Source organism: Panthera onca, chromosome D4 (assembly GCF_046562875.1).
Source record: "Panthera onca isolate mPanOnc1 chromosome D4, mPanOnc1 haplotype 2, whole genome shotgun sequence".
Lineage (NCBI taxonomy): Eukaryota > Metazoa > Chordata > Mammalia > Carnivora > Felidae > Panthera > Panthera onca.
Window position 1 is genome coordinate 8,425,494 of NC_138351.1, and position 23,941 is coordinate 8,449,434.

Consider the following 23,941-nt stretch of genomic DNA (forward strand, 5'->3'; position numbering starts at 1 on the left):
AGGGGTTCTCCAACCCCCATGTTGGTGCCTTGACAACGTAGCCTTCTCTCTGACCAGTGTCTGGGACGACTGGACCACAGGGTGGAGGCTGGGGCCTCCCCGGGTCTGGGTCTGCACCCTGGAGCTGGTCCTGGAACAGCATCTCTCCTACAAAAGAGCCTTGCTAGGAACTGGACTACAGGCTTGAGGGGTCCAAGACCACAAGCTCATCTCAGACCCCGGTAGGGCCCACCGGCTGACTCCCACGTCAGATCGGCTGAGCTCCAGCACTTTGCTCTGAGTTGTCATTCGGAGAGGACCTTAAAAACAGAGGTTTGGTCGGGAGAGGCCTCTTAGCCATGAATTGGGGGGTCAACATTGAGCCCCTTTATTCTCAGATTTGAGACCCACTCGAAAACCTGCAGAGATAAGCCACTTAACTCCTCTGTCTGTCCCAAGCAGCGTATCATCATATGCCTTTCACTCTGTTCAAAAAGCAGTGGCTTCATCAGCAAATCCTCTTCTGTTCAGGCTAAATTTATTTTTATGTGAAATCGAAATCAGGAAAACACCAAAATTATTTTAAGCAAAATATCAAAATTGAAATAAACCAACATATGTCTGTGAAACATGCATAACTCTCAATCAAGCGTAAGTGCAACTTTCATAAATTTCTTAAAATACTCCAGCACGCAAAATCTGGACGACTTCAATAGATGGAGTTATGACATGTCTGATTATCCTTTCTCCTCAGTTCATCCTTCACTTAAAGATGAAATCTCAGATAGCCAGAGCCTGGCCAGCCCTGGGTCATCCCTTCCTAAACAATGTACCCCGCGCTCCATCATCTCTCACGATAAGTGAGAGAACCGAGGAATTTTATAAAATGTCTTATGGTAAGGTTAATTAATACCTGCTGGCTTTGAATGGAAACCCTCTTAAAGTTACCTCCTTTACTCCTATTCTGTCCTTCCCCCTATCGTCCCATGTTCCTCTCTAAGAAATGAGGTTTCTTGATGGCTCGAAACCTACCAGGCTTTGTTCTGGTACCTTTTCCATGTTTCTACGTTTCCTTTGCAGCGGGGACTCAAATGGGATTCAAATTGTCAAAGCGGCATCAGCATTCTAGGGCTTGGCAGTGAAGAGCGAGTCCGAGGGGGTATGCCCACCTCACACTTAGGCTTCGTTTACAGGCTTTCTCTTCCACGTTCTGTTTACTAGATGGCCACTTCAGGACTGGACTCACTGTGAGCCTCTTACATAACAGCTGTTATTTGACCCACAGAAGACACGAAATGAATAGTGCCATCAATAAATATTATTGACAAACCAGTAAAGCATTTCTTGAAATCCTCAGCCCTTCACTTTCAGTTCCTCTCTTCATGAGCTAGGTAACAACATTTCTTAGAAAAACAAAAATAAGCAAAACGATCACTCTTTGGAAAACGTGCCCAGCACTGAAATGAATTGTGTTCCAGTTCTGCTTTTTAAAAGCATGCTAAAAAGACGCCATCTCATGAGGCTTGGCGCCACAGTGGACGTTAACGGAGTCATTCTTTGGGGGAGTTGAAAAACTCCGTAAGATTGTTCGGGAAGCTACGATCGTTAACGATTCCACGGAAACACGCTGTTTCCATCTTGGACTCTGGGATCCGCTGCTCACCTTTATTCTCATACTTCACTTTGATTTTTTGTTGTCGTTGTTAGTTTATTAGTTGTCAAAAGTTTCTTCCTTCCTGGTTCCTTCCATTTAGACCAATTTGGAAATGGAAAAGTGTGTTAATTTTTTCATAAATCTTTAAGACACGCATTACTGTATTTTTATTAACTGAGCCAGATGGTTCACAGCAAATTTTCTCTGACATAAGTAATCACAGAAATCAGGTTGGGACCCAGATCTGGTGTGGAAAAATGCAGTTCACATAAATATGGGGATATTTTTAGAATATTTGTTACTGTTTGGATTTCATTTTATTTTATTATTTTTGTGTTTTGGTTTTGGCTAAATACACACTAAGGACCTTTTTTTTTTTTTTTCTTTCCTGTCCCCCCAGACCCAAACAGTCAAGCTCCTTCTCAACAGTTGAAACTTGTTTTCTTTTTGCAGTTTGAAGGTTGCAAGAAGGCCTTTTCAAGGCTTGAGAATCTCAAGATTCACTTGCGGAGCCACACAGGCGAGAAGCCCTATTTGTGCCAGCACCCAGGCTGCGAGAAGGCGTTCAGTAACTCCAGTGACCGTGCCAAGCACCAGAGGACACATCTGGACACTGTAAGGACAGCATGGGCTTTCCAGCTGCCAGCCCCGAGCCCTGAGCCCCGGTGTGAGGAAGGGCCCATGTGATAGTGGGACAGGAAGGTGTTTGCTTTATGGTCTGCAGGTTATAGGGACAATGCCAAGGGCAGCAGTGGAACCTTGGTAAAGGTCCAGAAGGGGCCCCGTCTGGCTCTTTCCTCATTTTTCTGTAGTCACAGGTTACCCTAAATATTATAACCGCCTGAGACAGAGTTGTGTGTATGAAGTAAAGGCATTTCAGGGGCTGTCGCATAACAGGTTTTAGTACAGAGAATGACTGCTGGGGATTGGACATCATCATAAGTATTCAAAGATCGGGATGCTGAAGTAGATCATATATACTGTTGCTGGAGAGGAAGCATTGTGGTTTTTGGGTTTTTGTTATTGTTGTTGTTGTTGTTTTGTTTTTTTACCCTGGTTCTTTTCTTTTTGCCATAAGAACTTTGAGGCTGGCATGGTTACTGAGTGAATCTGGCCTTTTGCTTTAGAGAAGCCACCTGGCATTTTCACCTTCAGGCGATCTGCAAAGAATCCGCACATCTTTCCCCAGGGTTAAGTTTCCCCGGGCCGCTGTTGTGTTAACAGCCACAGATCCATTGGCATAACTCCTGTGAGAACGATTGATTGCCATTATTCCACCTTAACTCTCTCAGTGCTGTAACATTTTGCTCGTTTTCTGAGGCTCTTTTACTTTCTCAGTTCTGTTGATTGTCCTCTTTGGCATCTCTCAAGTTCCGATGCCATTTTCCTTACACGGGGCCAGGTAGACTCCGTGCAGTTTCGCTTCACTCAACAAAGCCATCAGGATGGATGTCTCGTACACATCCCAGAGCTCTTATCCCACGTGCTTGCAAATAATATATTCATGGCAGTACTTTTCCAGTGTTAACATTCTGATGTCTATTATTAAACTACACCAGAATTTGAATTTTGAAAAGATACTGTTATTTCTACACACCTTCTCATACATATTTAAGATTCTTCTGATGTTACAGTTGACATATTTATTAAATTTTATATTAGTCTCTATTAGTCATATTGATAGAAGTCATTTCAGCTATATGTCACATACCCTTTCTAAACAGCATTATCTCCTAAGATACATAAATGTGAGGGTTTGCCTGGTAAATAGCCGAAATATAATTAGAGCAATATGGACACAGCATAGCCCCCTCCTGCTCTAGCTGGATTGAATCCCATGATTTTAGGACCACCAGAGTGGAATGTTAAGTGAATAAATTTGGTGAATAGCAGGATGTTTTAAAGGTAGAAGTAGGGGGAAAAAAGAATAAATTATGTTAAAATGCCCTATTTTGTAAGTCTAAAATGGCCTTGGTAGAATCTAATAAATTTTCCAATTTGTCATTAAACTTTATCATGGGAGAATGAGCGTTCACAAGACAAGATTGTCTTGAGAAATTGCCTCCACTCTAGCTAGTTATCTGTAGTTTGTAAGAACTATTGTAAGCCTGAGTGTTACGGCTCTACAATACCCTTCTTCACTTGGAGCTAATTTTAGCTAATCAGACTATGAGCATTTTCTAAAATCATTTTGGAATTAAAAAAAAAAGTCACGTTTTAAAACTTTTGAGGAAAGCTACCACAGATAATAATTTCATGATTCAGTTCAATGCAGTAGCTTTTAAAACCCAGCTATTTTTATTTTTTTTAACTACCTCTCTATTAAATCTTTTAAAACCATCGTTCCTCCTTTTAAGACGCAAACCTACCTCCTGTTTAAATTTTTATTGCATTAAACGAATTGTTAAGCTCTTTTTAAATCGTGCAGAAATTAAGCATTTGTTTTAAAAAGCAAACTGTAGCTGCTTGAAGAATGTATTATTTAAATTTAGGCCCCCATTTCCTTTCATTAACCACTCCTTATGCTAATGCTGTCAGAATTTTGGATAAAGTATCTTTTCTTCAACTCAGGGGATTCTTACAGGAAAATGATTTTTCCCAAGTTCAAAATTCTAACCCTGAAAAGTTTTATTAACTTATTTCCCTATTAGCATCTTACTGTCTAAACAGGGGAAGTGATTTTACAGTGCACATGGAAAATATAGTTTAATAAAGCATAGCATGCCATTTAAAGCTGGGGTAACCTGAGATCAAATTACCAGTACACCACTTGGACCCGCCCCTGACATTGCTGTTTTGGCACACTGATCCCAGGTGGCTAACAGCAGGGGAGAGAGTGAAGGCCAGCTGGGAGGGATGGTGAGATGTTTCAAGAACATCCCAAACTCAAATACAAAGTGACATTACCCATTCCTTTTCTTTTCAACCCAGATATTAGTGACCATGGTAATAATAATAGGGTTGGTTTATATAACGTGTTAATGTTCCCAAAGTTGTTTTTTTTGTTTCTTTGGTTTTTTTTTGTTTGTTTGTTTGTTTGTTTTGAACATGCCACATCTCCTCTAGTGCCAGAATGCGAGTTTATGTGGTCACAACATGACCGCTAATAGAGATATTAGCTGGTTGTTCCCCTAAAGCCAGGGCCGGGTGGGGAAGGCTATGGCAAGACTGCTGTGCGAACCCAGAAGAGATTCCCAGGTGAAAGAAAACTTTTGTTTGCCCGAGGGAAACTCGTTGACTAGTGACTTCAGCCCACGTTGGCTCGCCGTTGGCAAAACCTGAGATACGGAGAGCCTGGTGCATCCGATGTTCATTGTTAGCATTCTAACCTGTGACCCAGGACCCAGCATACCATGAAACCATTCAGACCTGTTGGGTGATTCAGTCAGTCAGTCACTCAAGGAACAGAGACATCAAACTTCGAATTCAAATTGGGAGGTGTCAAACTAAATTATATATTCATGACTTCACGTGGTGCTTGGAATCAAAAATGGCAGAAGCAAAAAAGTGAAGCATAGATACAGCTTCCAGCGGGGCAAGAATCCACGTATATGTTGGTTCCCAAAATGACAAACATCCACATGAAAACGGGAGCAAACTGGAAATAATAATTTTTAAAAATCTGAATTGTGTTTGTTTTTTTTTCTTTTTGGTCATTGGAAGAGCAGGTTCCTAGAGTAAGAATCCTATTTTAGGGGCAGGGTTTCACTTCTCCTGCTTACATTTCAAATCATGGGGGCACAACTCCAATTAATGTCACCTACTGAGAGGTACAAAGTGACTCTAAGCTGTGACTTGCATAGTTTACCTTGCGACTTCTTTTAGTTCTTTGAGTAAACAGTTTCGCTTTAGTTCATAACATAAAAGCCAATACTCTCAAACCCTTGCTATGAATTCTGTTGTCACAGTAGGCATAGGTGCTAAAATTTGAACTGATGTATGGCGTGCTCCCATTCATTCATTCCTCATAATTGTATACCCGTCACCAGGGGTGCAAAAATTAAAAAGATTCTGGACTCAGCCTTAGGCTCTGTACCTCACATCTCAGGAGCCTGGGGGCGTTGCAGGTGGCCAAAACTTGTGGTCTCCTTACACTCAGCCAAGAGCTTATGCGTGTAACCCAGCTGAGCACCGGGCCTCCCCTATACCTGTCATACCTATAATAAGATTAATGTTTCCCTGGCTGAGTTTGCATGTGTCTGTTGTTTGAAACCTGTGGTCTCTCGCTCACTTTCCACTAACACTCCCTTTTAATTCTCTCCTTCTCTCTGAATCAGGTTTCCTCTGAAACATTCCCAGTCCTTTCTGGACTTTTCTGCAGCTTCTTTATACCCGAACTCTTAGAGAATGTGTGTTTCCTAGTTTCTGACAATACCAGAGGTTGTTTTCAGGGGAACAGAACTGTAAGTATGACTAGAGATGCTTACTAATGATTCCCACATCCAGAAATGCCACAAGATGTTTTGCGGGGAGAGCACACCCCTAAACGCTGCCTCCTCGTTTCTTGAAAGTTGACTCTCCCCTTTGCCTTGATGCAAACTTACTGGGCTTTCTAATTAAAACCCACAAGTATTACCCAGCATTTCACATCAGTCAGTTGGTAACAGTTCATGCTCTGAAGTCAGTAGTCTTGAGTAAATCTTCCCTGGTCACCTCTATGATTTAACTACAGCTGTTTTGTTTTTTTGTTTTTTTTTTCTTTCTCATTTAGAAACCTTATGCTTGTCAAATTCCAGGATGCTCCAAACGCTACACAGACCCAAGCTCCCTCAGAAAGCATGTGAAGGCACATTCTTCCAAAGATCAACAAGCGAGAAAAAAGGTAACTTCGAAAGAGAATGGATCTAGCCAGGAAAGGCACATTTGAGTTACTCTTGCAGTACTGGGACCTTGTGCAGGGCCCTGGAATTCTTCGACTTCTCAAGGTAGTTTCATGCATTAGACTCTCTGAGGGGGACATCTTCCCCGAAGTAACAGCAGTGCTGTGGTCTGCATAGCTCGTATGACCAGATAGGAATTTCTGGGGGAGGGCCTGTATGATAAGAATCAGAGGAAATAGTAAAAGTCACCTAAACCGGAGAGTAACAAAAGGCTTTTATGGAGATTAAGTCCAAATAGCTAAAGAAAATTGAATTGGGAAAAAGAGCACAACAGAAAGCCTTTCTGGAGGTAAGTGCTTTTTCCTAAGATATCAATTGGCCAAAACCCTGTTAGTTCTGATGCAGAAGGTAGGTGTATCTCCAGGATGAGTAAGTGCAGAATATCCCTCCCTTTAAGCTTAGAAAAAGACACGTTTCTTCATAGGTGCTGTGTGTGGAAATCTGAGAGAGGAACTGAACCTAAAATGGCTTTGATATCGGTGAGGAATTAATGCGGCTTTTAGCGCACATAGAAATCATAGAGTTTTGGATTTGGGAGAAATGTTAAAGATCAACCAGCCAACCTGTCTGACTCTGACTGACTCTCTCTCTCTCTCTCTCTCTGTCCCCACCCCACCCTCTCTTTCTCTCTCTCTCTCTCATGATCTCGTAAGATCTCCAGCAAGTGGTTGGCCCCATGGTGACAAGGAGTTTAGCAGCTTTCGAGGTCCCAATAACCGAGTTTCTAACTTTTTGGACCAATAAGCAACTTCTCACCATGGCAGAAAACCACACTGAGCTGACCTTAGCTTTATGAGTGTCTCATTTGTGTTGAGATGGTACCTGATTCATGTAAGGGCCCTTCCTAACAAATTTAAGGGAAGTCTTAAGATTCACAATACTTCAAGTCCCCATGATGTGATTGAACCCCATGACCCTGGTGTTCAGGTCACTGTGGCTTCTAGTTAACTAGAATCGTGCATTCTTTCCTGGTTTATAGGGATTTAATGCTTTTATGTTGGGAAATGCTGTGTAGTCTTTTTTTACTTGAGGTTTTTCTTCTTGAGAGGTGTTAGCACAGTGCCAGTTGAAGGCTCATATATGGAAAGAATTTGACCTCTTCCCTGCGAATTAGAAAAATGCCCAGTTGGAAGGATTTGATAGATGCTCTTAATTGTATGTAAACCCACTCTTGTAAGTCAGTTGTTAAATCATTTTTTTTTTCTGTAAGTCTCTTCTATTGGAATACAGTAAACTGATAACAGATGACCATTTAACCCACACTGAAGATACTCCTGTACCGTAGAAGAGTAAGGAACTGCTAAGTGAATTAATAATCTAAAGCTCTAAGGAGGACACTTAATATTTGAACAACACCAGCGTTGCATACTGTGTTGCAGGACCACGGTCTAACGGCTTTTGCCATTATCTCCGTGTGTATCTTGTGAACTTGAACTGATAAGTTGTCTTTGTTTAAAAAACAAAAACAAAACAGGGGCGCTTGGATGGCTCAGTTGGTTAAGCATCCCAACTTCAGCTCAGGTCGTGATCTCCATGGGCTTGCAGCTCATGAGCTCGAGCCCTGCATCGGGCTCTGTGCTGACAGCTCACAGCCTGGAGCCTGCTTTGGGTTCTGTGTCTCCCTCTTTCTCTAACCCTCCCCTGCTTGTGCACGCACTCTCTCTCTCTGTCTCTCTCTCCCTCGCTTGCTCGCTCTCTCTCCATCAAAAATAAACATATAAAAATTTCAAAAAAACAAAAACCTTCTTGAGAGTTTTTTCTCCTAAATCTGACCATCCACCTCCCACGTTGTCTGAAATGTGTGGGGTTTTACCATACTAGGAAATCTATCCTAAGACTGGAGAGCACCTTCACCTTCACAGAGAGTAACACCTGCCATGGACATGAGGGAATATAAGTGCCACATCCAGACAAATAAGCATCACATTGTGTAGTCAACTTAAGAAGGTCCCCTAGGTTGACAGTAGGTATGGAAACATGAGATATTTTCAGGGATCATTAATTAATTGGTTTCTATTGTTCAGACATGGTCTGTCTCAGCCTCTATATAAAGGAAGACTTAGTTTGGAGTGTGTGAAAGGTTCTTGAAGCACTAATTTGAAAAAGAAAACTGGACCCGAGGCTGCAAAATAGAAATTGATGGGCAATTTGTGCAGACAGCCTTCAGCAGTGAGGCTGGGTAGCCAGGGTGTACTTTCGAGGAGCTGTACGATAGCCTAATATCAAATACTGCATTATGCTCTTAATTTTGTCTTCTTTAAAGTGAGGTACTCTGTGCTCATTTAGCTTTTAATGTGCACCTTGTTTCCTGCAAAAGGCTGAACTGATGTGGCTGCCTTTCATTGCCCAGACCTTAGTGACCTGTCTTTTTTAATCCGAAGATTCTTAAAATCTGTTACGAATCAGTGACAAATTAATCTGTGGAAATTAAAACGATGAAAGTCGCCCCATCCGATAAAAAGAGGAAATGCCACCCCCGGGAGAAGCATTGTGAATAAACCTGAAAGCAGCCAATCCACACTTTAAGACCTCGAGCGGTAAACTGGTCTGTGATATTTACATGGTGTACAACGTTGTTACAAGACCTTGGAGAGATTCTAATTGCTAACTCACATCAGTGCTTGGTATTTGAAATATTTCCTGGCAGCAATAATAAACTAAAAAAAAAAAAAAAAAAGTAAGAAACAATAAACCTTTTAAGGCAGAATTAAGATTATTTACGACTTTAATTAAAAATTGAAAACTGGCATCATTTCAAAAAAGCCTTTACAAAAATGTGAATTCATCAAAAATAACCATAAAAATTCCAAGGTGATAAAGGCACAGTGGAGTAATGATCCCAGCCCTGGGGAATTGTTTTGTTGAAAAGAATAAAACCCTTTTCTGTCACACCCTGCTAGTCATGGACTCGTTTAATATACCCTGCCTGCCTGCTTTCCTCTAATCCTCTTTTTAACCTCCCCCTAGACACTAAATGACATTATTTGGGTCTTAACGTTGCCGGCTTTATGAGGCCCTGCTCTGAAATTCGGGCCAGTGAGAAGGCTCCCCGAGCCCGAAGACAGACGCTCATCATACGGCAGAGACCTCACGACCCTGGCCGTGGGCATATGACCCTTCCCCACACCTGTTGGATCCTACTGAAAACCAAGACCCTGAAATCTTAGCTAAATATTATTCAAGCTACGAAGAGAAAAAAGGAGAAGGGCGGGGGAAGCTCTTCGGCAAAGGAATTGGGATAATTTGGCTCATGGCATGCAGAAAATAACTTTTCTCATTGCCTAACGTGTGCACACCCACTCACTCCATCAGGGGAGAGCTGACTTCTTCCGCGGAATGTGCCTTCCCGATCTCGAGTCCATTAAATAGAGGGCTCCACGAATAAGCGAGTAGTGAGACACTCCACTCCCCAGCGATGGTCTCCAGCGAGAATAGAACTTAGCCTGCAGAGCAAAAGGCAGAATCTGTCCTTCAGTTCTGCCCGATAATGACTGGCAGAAGAAGAGAAAACCAAGGCAGTAAGCCGCTTGAAACTTTCCTCAAGGCTGTGAGCTTTATCAGAATTTTTCATTCGTACCCTGGTAGTGGCATAAGTGGCGGGGGGAAGGGGGGGCGGTCTCCCTTCGCCTCTGGCTTGTCCTCGAAGTGGACTTCTTAAAGAGAACGCAAAAGAATGCGGGGCCAGAAGTCAGAGATGGCACGAATGTGCCCTCCATTTCACAGCTCCAGGAAGACGCCAGACTCTGGCCGTTGATTGGTTAAACGTTTTGTTAACATTCACCTCCGGCCCACCCTGGTTGATGGCTTTCAGTTTTGCAACTTGGGCGCAGTCTGTTACAAACCCAGCGCAGCATCTGAAATGCGGACGAACCCCACGTGCGCTCGTGTTTCCTTCTTGAGAGGTCAGCTCTTACAGTAGCTCTCTGGCTAAGACTCAGAGCAGCTTAGGGATACGTCTCTCTTCCGGGAGATGGAATCTGTTCAGAGCCGCCCCCCCACCCCCAACACACACACATAGAGACTCACACCTATAAATGATTCCACTGAGTGCCACAAAGCTCACCTTGCTGTGTGCGGTTGTTGGAATCTTCAAAAGCTGTGTGAAAAAATCCATTTCCCCTACACGGAGGCCCATATTACAGTTGCTGATGTTACCGGTATGGGTGTTACCAGCCCATATTAAAGCTACCAGTTGTTTTCCGTACATCTGCCTGGCACAGGGCGTGCACAGTGGGGCACACAGAGCCTTCCAGGTTGTGACTCTCCTTTTTCTTTTTCGTCTTTTCTCCCTCCCTTCTTCCCTCCCTGTCTTCTCTCCCTGTCTTCTCTCCTCTCCCCTCTCCCTCCTCTCTCTTTCTTTCTTTTTCTTTCTTTCTTTCTTTCTTTCTTTCTTTCTTTCTCTTCCTTCCTTCTTTCCTTCCTTCCTTCCTTCCTTCCTTCCTTCCTTCCTTCCTTCTCAGGAATAAATGAAAAGTCCCTCTGACCCTTAATGGAATGTCAGTAGTAGGCACCTGTCATGGACATGTGATTTCAAGATGTGCTAACCTGTTTTCCTTTCACGTGATAAATCACATTGGAAATCATATTGGAAAAGTCATGATGCTTGGTTCATGCTAAAAGGGCACTAAAATGGTTATTTTTCTAAGTGAGTCATTTACCCACTTCCATACTTTAATGGCTGTTGGTGTTGCTTGTATCTGCCCTGAGAACGATGATGGTACCTGCTACCCTGCCCGACTGTCCTGATGCCTCTGGTGAGGGTAACTGATTTTGAGAAAGCCACTGGATCGGCTTTGATAAGGCAAACAATTGTGGCCCAAAGTAGCGGTGTTAATTAATTGAATGGAAATGATAGAAATAAGTCCTCTTAAATTTAACCTCATACTCAAAGCAGCAGATTGGAAGTTGAAGCCAGTTGTGCAGAGGCTTCTGTCTTAGCGAGGCCCAGTGGTCCCAGCCACACTTTTGAGAGCATTGGTCTACCACCAGGTTCTGGAGCCCTTGAGAAGGAGTTGAGAATCCGTGTTGGGTGTGGGAAGTGGAATGGCGGGGTCGCTTGTCCATAAAGTAAGCAGTTTGTGAGAAAAAGCTTCTCTTTCTTTCTGGAGAGATCAGGAAAAGCTGCCTTCAGCCTTGTAAATACAGACAATTCCAGTGTCTCTGGGCCTAGAGGCCCAGGGTCTTTCTGTAGCTCTTAAAGCAGTGTTGCCCTAAGTGGGTTCTTTGGAACACATTCCACAGGATGTTATCAGATACTACTTTTTAAAAAAAATTTTTTTAAACGTTTCTATTTATTTTTGAGACAGAAGGAGACAGAGCATGAGCAGGGGAGGGGCAGAGAGAGAGGGAGACACAGATTCCGAAGCGGGCTCCAGGCCCCGAGCTATCAGCACAGAGCCCGACGCAGGGCTTAAACTCAACGGAGTGTGAGATCATGATCTGAGCTGAAGTCGGACGCTCAACCGACTGAGCCACCCAGGCGCCCCTATCAGATACTACTTTTAAAAAGTTTGTTGTTGTCCTATATATTTGGGAAATGCAGAGCTAAATAATATTCAAGGCTTTCTTCTCACAAGAATTCTCAGAGCCTGGGTTATCTGATACTGTGGAGGAAACGGAACATTAAGCACTGCTCAGAATCACTTGGCCAACAAAACCGTCTTTATCCTCTAGCGCATCTCATCAAAACACTCTTCCAGTAAATTATTTGAGAAATAATCTCACGTGATTTCATTTCTTTCATCTAGCAAATATTTCTTAGGCACCTACTGTGTGCCAGGCACTGGGTTAGACCCACACGTCCCAGCGTATACAAGACAGACGCATATCTTCTGTCTTCATAGAGCCACGCTGTCTTGATGAAACCCAACAATGATAAGAAGGTCAACAGAAAATAAGTAACACAAACGCAGGCAAGGAAACAGGGTGGGAGTTGATACGGAGATGACAAAGAAGGACCTACTCAGGTGTAATGCTTGGGTGCACATTTCAGTAGTCATTTTAGAAACGAGAATAAAAGCTTTAGCTGCAGTGTTTTAAAAAGCACTGCTTAGAGGTTCCGGAAGATGGCGGCGTAGGAGGACGCGGGGCTCACAGCGCGTCCTGCCGATCACTTAGATTCCACCTACACCTGCCTAAAGAACCCAGAAAACCGCCAGAGGATTAGCAGAAGGGAGTCTCCGGAGTCAAGCGCAGACGAGAGGCCCACGGAAGAGGGTAGGAAGGGCGGCGAGGCGGTGCGCGCTCCATGGACCGGCGGGAGGGAGCCGGGGCGGAGGGGCGGCTCGCCGGCCAAGCGGAGCCCCCGAGTCTGGCTGGCAAAAGCGGAGGGGCCGACGGACTGTGTTCCGACAGCAAGCGCGACTTAGCGTCTGGGAGGTCATAAGTTAACAGCTCTGCGCGGAAAGCGGGAAGGCTGGAGGACAAAGGGAGGGAGAGCTGCCGAGCCCCCGGACGGCAGAGCTCAGCTTGGCGGGGAACAAAGGCGCCAGCGCCATCTCCCCCGCCCATCCCCCACCAAAATCCCAAAGGGAACCGGTTCCTGCCAGGGAACTTGCTCGCTCCGCGCAAACACCCAACTCTGTGCTTCTGCGGAGCCAAACCTCCGGCAGCGGATCTGACTCCCTCCCGCTGCCACGGGGCTCCTCCTGAAGTGGATCACCTAAGGAGAAGCGAGCTAAGCCTGCCCCTCCAGCCCCCGTGCACCTTGCCTACCCACCCCAGCTAATACGCCAGATCCCCAGCAACACAAGCCTGGCAGTGTGCAAGTAGCCCAGACGGGACACGCCACCCCACAGTGAATCCCGCCCCTAGGAGAGGGGAAGAGAAGGCACACACCAGTCTGACTGTGGCCCCAGCAGTGGGCTGGGGGCAGACATCGGGTCGGACTGCGGCCCCGCCCACTAACTCCAGTTATACACCACAGCACAGGAGAAGTGCACTGCAGGTCCTCACCACGCCAGGGACTCTCCAAAATGACCAAACGGAAGAATTCCCCTCAGAAGAATCTCCAGGAAATAACAACAGCTAATGAACTGATCAAAAAGGATTTAAATAATATAACAGAAAGTGAATTTAGAATAATAGTCATAAAATTAATCGCTGGGCTTGAAAACAGTATACAGGACAGCAGAGAATCTCTTGCCACAAAGATCGAGGGACTAAGGAACAGTCACGAGGAGTTGAAAAACGCTTTAAACGAATTGCAAAACAAAATGGAATCCACGATGGCTCGGCTGGAAGAGGCAGAGGAGAGAATAGGTGAACTAGAAGATAAAGTTATGGAGAAAGAGGAAGCTGAAAGAAAGAGAGATAAAAAAATCCAGGAGTATGAGGGGAAAATTAGAGAACTAAGTGATACACTAAAAAAAAATAATATACGCATAATTGGTATCCCAGAGGAGGAAGAGAGAGGGAAGGGTGCTGAAGGGGTACTTGAACAAATTATAGCTGAGAACTTCCCTGAACTGGGGAAGGAAAAAGGCATTGAAATCCAAGAGGCACAGAGAACTCCCTTCAGACGTAACTTGAATCGATCTTCTGCACGACATATCATAGTGAAACTGGCAAAATACAAGGATAAAGAGAAAATTCTGAAAGCAGCAAGGGATAAACGTGCCCTCACATATAAAGGGAGACCTATAAGACTCGTGACTGATCTCTCCTTTGAAACTTGGCAGGCCAGAAAGGCTTGGCACGATATCTACAGTGTGCTAAACAGAAAAAATATGCAGCCGAGAATCCTTTATCCAGCAAGTCTGTCATTTAGAATAGAAGGAGAGATAAAGGTCTTCCCAAACAAACAAAAACTGAAGGAATTTGTCACCACGAAACCAGCCCTACAAGAGATCCTAAGGGGGATCCTGTGAGACAAAGTACCAGAGACATCACTACGAGCATAAAACATACAGACATCACAATGACTCTAAACCCATATCTTTCTATAATAACACTGAATGTAAATGGATTAAATGCGCCAACTAAAAGACATAGGGTATCAGAATGGATAAAAAAACAAGACCCATCTATTTGCTGTCTACAAGAGACTCATTTTAGATCTGAGGACACCTTTAGATTGAGAGTGAGGGGATGGAGAACTATTTATCATGCTACTGGAAGCCAAAAGAAAGCTGGAGTAGCCATACTTATATCAGACAAACTAGACTTTAAATTAAAGGCTGTAACAAGAGATGAAGAAGGGCATTATATAATAATCACAGGGTCTATCCACCAGGAAGAGCTAACTATTATAAATGTCTATGCGCCAAATACCCGAGCCCCCAGATATATAAAACAATTACTCATAAACATAAGCAACCTTATTGATAAGAATGTGGTCATTGCAGGGGACTTTAACACCCCACTTACAGAAATGGATAGATCATCTAGACACACAGTCAATAAAGAAACAAGGGCCCTGAATGATACATTGGATCAGATGGACTTGACAGATATATTTAGAACTCTGCATCCCAAAGCAACAGAATATACTTTCTTCTCGAATGCACATGGAACATTCTCCAAGATAGATCATATACTGGGTCACAAAACAGCCCTTCATAAGTTTACAAGAATTGAAATTATACCATGCATACTTTCAGACCACAATGCTATGAAGCTTGAAATCAACCACAGGAAAAAGTCTGGAAAACCTCCAAAAGCATGGAGGTTAAAGAACACCCTACTAACGAATGAGTGGGTCAACCAGGCAATTAGAGAAGAAATTAAAACATATATGGAAACAAACGAAAATGAAAATACAACAATCCAAACGCTTTGGGATGCAGCGAAGGCAGTCCTGAGAGGAAAATACATTGCAATCCAGGCCTATCTCAAGAAACAAGAAAAATCCCAAATACAAAATCTAACAGCACACCTAAAGGAAATAGAAGCAGAACAGCAAAGGCAGCCTAAACCCAGCAGAAGAAGAGAAATAATAAAGATCAGAGCAGAAATAAACAATATAGAATCTAAAAAAACTGTAGAGCAGATCAACGAAACCAAGAGTTGGTTTTTTGAAAAAATAAACAAAATTGACAAACCTCTAGCCAGGCTTCTCAAAAAGAAAAGGGAGATGACCCAAATAGATAAAATCATGAATGAAAATGGAATGATTACAACCAATCCCTCAGAGATACAAACAATTATCAGGGAATACTATGAAAAATTATATGCCAGCAAATTGGACAACCTGGAAGAAATGGACAAATTTCTAAACACCCACACTCTTCCAAAACTCAATCAGGAGGAAATAGAAAGCTTGAACAGACCCATAACCAGCGAAGAAATTGAATCGGTTATCAAAAATCTCCCAACAAATAAGAGTCCAGGACCAGATGGCTTCCCAGGGGAGTTCTACCAGACATTTAAAGCAGAGATAATACCTATCCTTCTCAAGCTATTCCAAGAAATAGAAAGGGAAGGAAAACTTCCAGACTCATTCTATGAAGCCAGTATTACTTTGATTCCTAAACCAGACAGAGACCCAGTAAAAAAAGAGAACTACAGGCCAATATCCCTGATGAATATGGATGCAAAAATTCTTAATAAGATACTAGCTAATCGAATTCAACAGCATATAAAAAGAATTATTCATCATGATCAAGTGGGATTCATTCCTGGGATGCAGGGCTGGTTCAACATTCGCAAATCGATCAACGTGATACATCACATTAACAAAAAAAAAGAGAAGAACCATATGATCCTGTCAATCGATGCAGAAAAGGCCTTTGACAAAATCCAGCACCCTTTCTTAATAAAAACCCTTGAGAAAGTCGGGATAGAAGGAACATACTTAAAGATCATAAAGGCCATTTATGAAAAGCCCACAGCTAACATCATCCTCAACGGGGAAAAACTGAGAGCTTTTTCCCTGAGATCAGGAACACGACAGGGATGCCCACTGTCACCGCTGCTGTTTAATATAGTGCTGGAAGTTCTAGCATCAGCAATCAGACAACAAAAGGAAATCAAAGGCATCAAAATTGGCAAAGATGAAGTCAAGCTTTCGCTTTTTGCAGATGACATGATATTATACATGGAAAATCCGATAGACTCCACCAAAAGTCTGCTAGAACTGATACATGAATTCAGCAAAGTTGCAGGATACAAAATCAATGTGCAGAAATCAGTTGCATTCTTATACACTAACAATGAAGCAACAGAAAGACAAATGAAGAAACTGATCCCATTCACAATTGCACCAAGAAGCATAAAATACCTAGGAATAAATCTAACCAAAGATGTAAAAGATCTGTATGCTGAAAACTATAGAAAGCTTATGCAGGTAATTGAAGAAGATATAAAGAAATGGAAAGACATTCCCTGCTCATGGATTGGAAGAATAAATATTGTCAAAATGTCAATACTACCCAAAGCTATCTACACATTCAATGCAATCCCAATCAAAATTGCACCAGCATTCTTCTCGAAACTAGAACAAGCAATCCTAAAATTCATATGGAACCACAAAAGGCCCCGAATAGCCAAAGTAATTTTGAAGAAGAAGACCAAAGCAGGAGGCATCACAATCCCAGACTTTAGCCTCTACTACAAAGCTGTCATCACCAAGACAGCATGGTATTGGCATAAAAACAGACACATAGACCAATGGAATAGAATAGAAACCCCAGAACTAGACCCACAAACGTATGGCCAACTCATCTTTGACAAAGCAGGAAAGAACATCCAATGGAAAAAAGACAGTCTCTTTAACAAATGGTGCTGGGAGAACTGGACAGCAACATGCAGAAGGTTGAAACTAGACCACTTTCTCACACCATTCACAAAAATAAACTCAAAATGGATAAAGGACCTGAATGTGAGACAGGGAACCATCAAAACCTTAGAGGAGAAAGCAGGAAAAGACCTCTCTGACCTCAGCCGTAGCAATCTCTTACTCGGCACATCCCCAAAGGCAAGGGAATTAAAAGCAAAAGTGAATTACTGGGACCTTATGAAGATAAAAAGCTTCTGCACAGCAAAGGAAACAACCAACAAAACTAAAAGGCAACCAACGGAATGGGAAAAGATATTTGCAAATGACACATCGGACAAAGGGCTAGTATCCAAAATCTATAAAGAGCTCATCAAACTCCACACCCGAAAAACAAATAACCCAGTGAAGAAATGGGCAGAAAACATGAATAGACACTTCTCTAAAGAAGACATCCGGATGGCCAACAGGCACATGAAAAGATGTTCAACGTCGCTCCTTATCAGGGAAATACAAATCAAAACCACACTCAGATACCACCTCACGCCAGTCAGAGTGGCCAAAATGAAGAAATCAGGAGACTATAGATGCTGGAGAGGATGTGGAGAAACAGGAACCCTCTTGCACTGTTGGTGGGAATGCAAATTGGTGCAGCCGCTCTGGAAAGCAGTGTGGAGGTTCCTCAGAAAATTAAAAATAGACCTACCCTATGACCCAGCAATAGCACTGCTAGGAATTTATCCAAGGGATACAGGAGTACTGATGCATAGGGGCACCTGTACCCCAATGTTTATAGCGGCACTCTCAACAATAGCCAAATTATGGAAAGAGCCTAAATGTCCATCAACTGATGAATGGATAAAGAAATTGTGGTTTATATACACAATGGAATACTACGTGGCAATGAGAAAAAATGAAATATGGCCTTTTGTAGCAACATGGATGGAACTGGAGAGTGTGATGCTAAGTGAAATAAGCCATACAGAGAAAGACAGATACCATATGGTTTCACTCTTATGTGGATCCTGAGAAACATAACAGAAACCCATGGGGGAGGGGAAGGAAAAAAAAAAAAGAGGTTAGAGTGGGAGAGAGCCAAAGCATTAGAGACTGTTAAAAACTGAGAACAAACTGAGGGTTGATGGGGGGTGGGAGGGAGGGCAGGGTGGGTGATGGGTATTGAGGAGGGCACCTTTTGGGATGAGCACTGGGTGTTGTATGGAAACCAATTTGACAGTAAATTTCATATATTAAAAAAAAAAAAAAAAAAAAAAAAAGCACTGCTTAGGTCAAAATGACTCCACCTTCTTGGGCACCTTGACTGGCTCAGCAGGTAGAGCGTGCAGCCCTTGATCAGGGGGTCACGAGTTCAAGCCCCATGTCGGCCAGGGGGCCTACTTAAAAAAAATACTGTACCTTTCCGCTTGAACTTCTTTTAAAAGAACCTGGTACCAGGAAGGGCACAGCAGTAGATGTCAGGATTACCTTAGGTTGTTATAATTGCACTTTTCTGCAGCCTGTCCTTAATTGCAGTGACATTAGAGGGACTGGGTGCCAGACCATGAAATGCATAGCCTTCCTCTCCCACCTAAGAATATGACTCAGGAGGTCAGCATCAGTGACTCACTGGGCGGGGCCCGCAGGCAGCACAGGTGCAGCTCTGAGGATTTAGAAACAAGTGAGGCCTGAACTTGCCCTCCCGAAGATGACATCCCGACCAGAGATGCAGGGACTTCTGTGCTTTCAGTACCCTAGGAAACAGCTGGAACGACGTCACACAGAGAGTGGTTCTGGAACATGGTATCTCGAGAGCTCCTTTGCAAAGGCTAGAGATTCTTAAGGAGTGAAGTCTTAGGTTCTATTGTTTGAAAGCCAAGAGGAGCTCTGTGGGTTTTTAAATTTTTTTTCAATGTTTATTTATTTTTGAGAGAGACTGAGACAGAGTGTGAGTGGGGGAGGGGCAGAGAGAGAGGGAGACACAGAATCGGAAGCGGTCTGCAGGCTCCGAGGCATCAGCACAGAGCCCGACGCAGGGCTCAGACTCGCCAATGGCGAGATCGTGACCTGAGCTGAAGCCAGATGCTTAACCGACTGAGCCACCCACGCGCCCCCCCCACCCCGTGGGCTTTTAGATTGTCCTTGATGACTTCAGTCTACTTTGTCATATGTGGCAAAGTGGTTTTATTTCTGTCCCCCCTGAAAATTGTTACTTGTGACCAAAAATGGGGGTGTTTGGCACAGCTCTGGCCAACCGTGTAAGGAATGAGGACTCTCTGGTGGGCGTTTTAATAACCAGTTCGGGCTGTACAGTGCCTAGCACAGCTACCTTATGGAAATAGTTCCTAGGTAATTGCTTTTTTGATTGATTGACAGAAGCCTTCTAAGCTTCTCATTCCCTTTCCCTTATTAGATTGCGTGAATTCTCGATGAAAATGGTTTTGGAATAAAAAGCATTTAGCTCAGACTCCTCTGCCTTAATAGATGTCCTCAAATATCATGACACAGCTCCCCACAGATCTTCTGGGGCTTTGTTCTTCGTCTCTGTTCTTAAAGTACTCACATCCCCCGAGGAATTACTGCTCCCTCCGCCAGTTCCCTCGTCTTCCCCTTTCGTTGGAGCTTTGTCTTTGATATCCACGGGCAACGTGTTCCCATTCGTTTGTCTCTGGGTTCTCTGAGCCGTGGAGGTTTATTTTCGGGGTGACTTCACACAAGGGCTTGGATAAGCCTGATGTAGAAACTTGTCGTGGTGGATCCCGGGCCGGTGGCCGTGTCTTCAGAGTCGTGTTTGGGTTGGATCCCAGGAGGCAGGGGCTCCTTTTAAGCAGCGCCATGACTTGCTTCCTGACTTAGCTTACGTGACACGCCCCTAGTTTTTCCATTTCCCATCTTCCAGCTAGCTTGAAAGGCAAATGCAGGGCCTCCAAGATGAAAGGAGAGCTGCTTCAGCAGAAGGCATTGTTCTATCACAGACCTCCAGTCCAGGATAGTGTAAATACCCACACAACAAGAGTCCTCACCAATACGTTCCTTCCTGAGCGCTGAATAATCTTCCAGTGGCTCTGATAGCCAGTCTTTCTGGGTCATGTGGACTCTTGGATGACGGTCCAAGAGAGATCCAAACAAGGGAAAGGCAGCCGAGACCCAAACCAGAGGGAATTAAAAACAGACTTGGACCTGTGGTGTTTGGTCCCATTCAGGGGTTATTAACCTGGGCTCCACCGACCATAAGTGGGAGCTCCACGGCCGGATGGATTTCAGGAAACTTACAAAGTCGCAGGACCAATATGCTAAATGTGTTTTCTAGGTAGAGGCTCTAGAGATTTCACGGACTCTCCAAAATTAAGATCCTCTGATGACAAGAAGAATTTTAAAAAATAGACCCAAAACCCCATAACATGACAAGGGAGACTCTGGGAAGTGCTGTGTGTGTCCCTTACCTTCTGTTCCCTTGACTACGGTGATTGTATCATTGGTGTCTGCATACGTCCAAATCAAACCATGTACGTTAAATACGTGCGGGTCTGTGTGTATCACGTACCAGTCTATATAAAAGAAGAAAAGTTTGAAAAGGAGATAAAGACCCTCCGAGCCAACAGAAATGCAGGGCTCCTAGTGACTTTCACCTGGCTTTGGTTACAGTACCCAACTAAGGAGAATCTGTGCTCCACGTGCCTTGGGGGACTGCCTCCTACTCATCCGACATTTACCATGGATCTGATATTTTGCTAAGCGCCTGGTATAAAAAAAAAAAAAAAAAAAAAAAAAAAAAAAAAAGGTGAGATACACTCCTTTCCCTTGAGGCAATCAGAGATGTCAAAGCTGGATTTTGACAAGGGGTGGGCTGATAGATGGGGAATCGGCATGTGGAGTAGACACAGACGGGAAGCCTTTGCACCAGGCAGAAGGGTGTGCACTTTTACAAGATAGAAGGGAGGCCCGGGGGAGGGTTAGCGGGCCGCTGGGACGAAAGTGAGTCAGCGGGAGGTAATGGTGGATCGAATGCCAGGGGCAAGGGGAAGTGAAGAGTCCAGATGGTACCCGGGTTCCTGGCCCCAGGAGCGGATGAGCACTCCGCAGGTGGAGTGTCTTCTTCCTCAGGGAAACCTCAGTTCTGGTCTCAAGGCCTGTCAGGTGATTGGATCAGGTTCACTCAGATTATCCAGGATAATCTCCTTTCCTTAAAAATCAGCTGATTGTAGACACTAGTCACGTCTAAAAAAAATACCTTCACGGGGCGCCTGGGTGGCTCGGTCGGTCGGATATCCAACTTCAGCTCAGGTCATGATCTCACAGTTCGTGAGTTCGAGCCCCACGTCGGGCTCTGTGCTGACAGCTCCGAGCTTGGAGCCTGTTTCTGATTCTGTGTCTCCCTTTCTCTCTCCCCATCTCCAACTCATGCTCTGTCTCTCTGTCTCTCGGTCTCTCTCTCTCTCTCAAAAATAAAACTAACCATCACACCCACAAACTAGGATCCTTTATGTTAAAATTTAAAGTTATTTTATTTGAAGGTAATATTAACCACATGAAAATGGGTAATGGCGAACCTCGACGTGTAATTTATATTAGTGCAAATTGAATGTTCTCTACGAAAACAGAAGGAAATTAATTATTTGATATACCTGGTCCCACCCCTTTGTGTTACACACTTGACTGTTCAAAGCAAATATGTTCATGCCAACTAATTTACAGAAACTGTGCTAAGAGGAAAAGATTATGATACTTCAAGCAAATAAGCAGATACTTTTAAAAAACATTTTGATTTATATATCTGAGAATTTACAAGATCGTACAAGTTTATCATAATATGCTAACTTTTTTTTTGTAACGTTTATTTTTGAGAGACAGAGACAGAGCACGAGCAGGGGAGGGGCAGAGAGAGAGAGGGAGACACAGAATCTGGAGCAGCTCCAGGCTCTGAGCTGTCCGCACAGAGCCCGACGCGGGGGCTTGAACCCACCAACTGTGAGATCATGACCCGAGCCGAAGTCATGATGCAACTGAGTCGGATGCTTCATTGACTGAGCCACCCAGGTGCCCCAATAATATGCTAACTTTTAAATCAGTCATTATTATCCTAATTTTATGTCATGTAATGCTTGTTAATATAGTGTGTTTATATCATTAAATGAAATAATGACAGTGACACTTAGCGTGGTGCCCGCCATATTATATATGCCAAGTAAAGGTTAGACATCACTGTTAGAATTACATCATGTTGTCTGTTAAGAGTTTCCAAGGGGCGCCTGGGTGGCTCAGTCAGTTAAGCGTCTGACCTCTGCTCAGGTCATGGTCTCCTGGTTCGTGAGTTCGAGCCCCGCGTCGGGCTCTGTGCTGACAGCTCAGTGCCTGGGGCCTGTTTCAGATTCTGAGTCTCCCTCTCTCTCTGCCCCTTCCCTGCTCTCACTGTCTCTCTGTCTCTCGCGCAAGAATAAATAAACATTAAAAAAATTTTTTTGTAAATAGTTTCCTAAGAGAGAAGACAGGTGATTGTTGCAGTTGTAGGAAGTTGGTTTTCTCTACTCCAGACTCCTCCATTAATGTATTTTTTCCCTCCAAGAGATTTTAGCTGTTTAAAAACCTTCTGTGGGAACTGCCGTGGGCATCAGTGAGAAGACACAAGCACAGGGCTAGCTGCAGCCCTCCACATAGACAGTCCACCCTGGGAGGAGGTGGCTCATGGCCACAGGGGTGGGAGTTGACCCCAGAGGGGCTGCCATCCCGAGCAAGACCAGCCTGCCCTCCTGCATTGCTGCCGAGGAAACTGGCTCGTCTGAGTGGTGCCAGAAGGTGCGAGTCAGAAAATAGCACGAATCGTGCAAGGGGAGAGGAGATTTCTCCCTGCCCCCGCTGGCTCTGTGGGATTCCTGTGTGAGAAGTCACGGGAGTAGCAGACATTTGAACCCCTGGCTTGGCTCCCCTTGAGGGCCTCCTCGGGTGGAATCCAGTCTCCGTAATTCCCGTGCTTTCCTAGTGACCGGGGAAGTATCCATAGTAAAGGATCTCACTGCACCACACTTAATGCCTTGACCTTTCCGAGCCATGGTGTGTACATCATCTCCTTTTATTCCATCCTTTTAGAGTCAGGATGCATTTTTTTTTTGTTTTTTATTGCTCCTTCTGCTCTCTTTAGTTGGTTTCTGAGAAGTGAGAAAGTTTAGAAGCAGAAAGGAAGCCAAGTACGATGCCCAAAGGTGCTGGTTTTCGTACACGCCGAAAGGCCTACGGAAATGTGCGGCAGAGTTAGTTAATACGGCCCAATGCAGAGCTGTCCGCTAAGTCTTGACATACTGTTTGCAGTCTTGGCATTCCACGAAACGTCTTGGCAAAAGATTATTCTCCACCACCCCCCACCCCAACCGACAGTCCGGAGCCCTCTTTATAAACGCTCGCAAAGTGTCATGTGACATCTTAAATGCTCACTGTTTCCGCTGTTGGTCGAGTACAGACTGACTCTTGAGTTAACTGTTAAAGGACTAAAGATAGTCATGGCCCCCGTGGGGCGGCTCTTTTAACCGGAATAGAAGGATGTTTTTCCTGAGTGGCTTTTCGGGGTGGGTGCTTGCTACACAGCCCCTCCGTGGGGCCAGCTGTGGGCACAGCTGTAGCCCATCAGAATTACAAGAGTTTTTAAATGTAATCACATCCTCCAGCTTGGGGAATCACATTTAGAAAGTCCCAGAAGATATTCATAAAGCCTCTTCATCTGAAGCT

General features: G+C 44.0%; 1 protein-coding gene across 5 annotated transcripts in view; it reads left to right on the top strand.

Moving 5' to 3' along the window:
• Positions 1–23,941, top strand: part of GLIS3 (GLIS family zinc finger 3) — a 451,944-nt gene that overhangs the window by 340,739 nt on the left and 87,264 nt on the right. For 4 of the 5 annotated variants that reach the window (XM_060610168.3, XM_060610173.3, XM_060610169.3 and 1 more), the window contains 2 exons: positions 2,087–2,248; positions 6,345–6,455. In XM_060610168.3, coding sequence (XP_060466151.2) covers positions 2,087–2,248; positions 6,345–6,455 — 273 coding nt within the window. Of the gene's footprint in view, positions 1–2,086; positions 2,249–5,910; positions 6,316–6,344; positions 6,456–23,941 lie in introns of those variants that run through there. The other variant, XM_078436065.2, reaches the window with a different exon arrangement.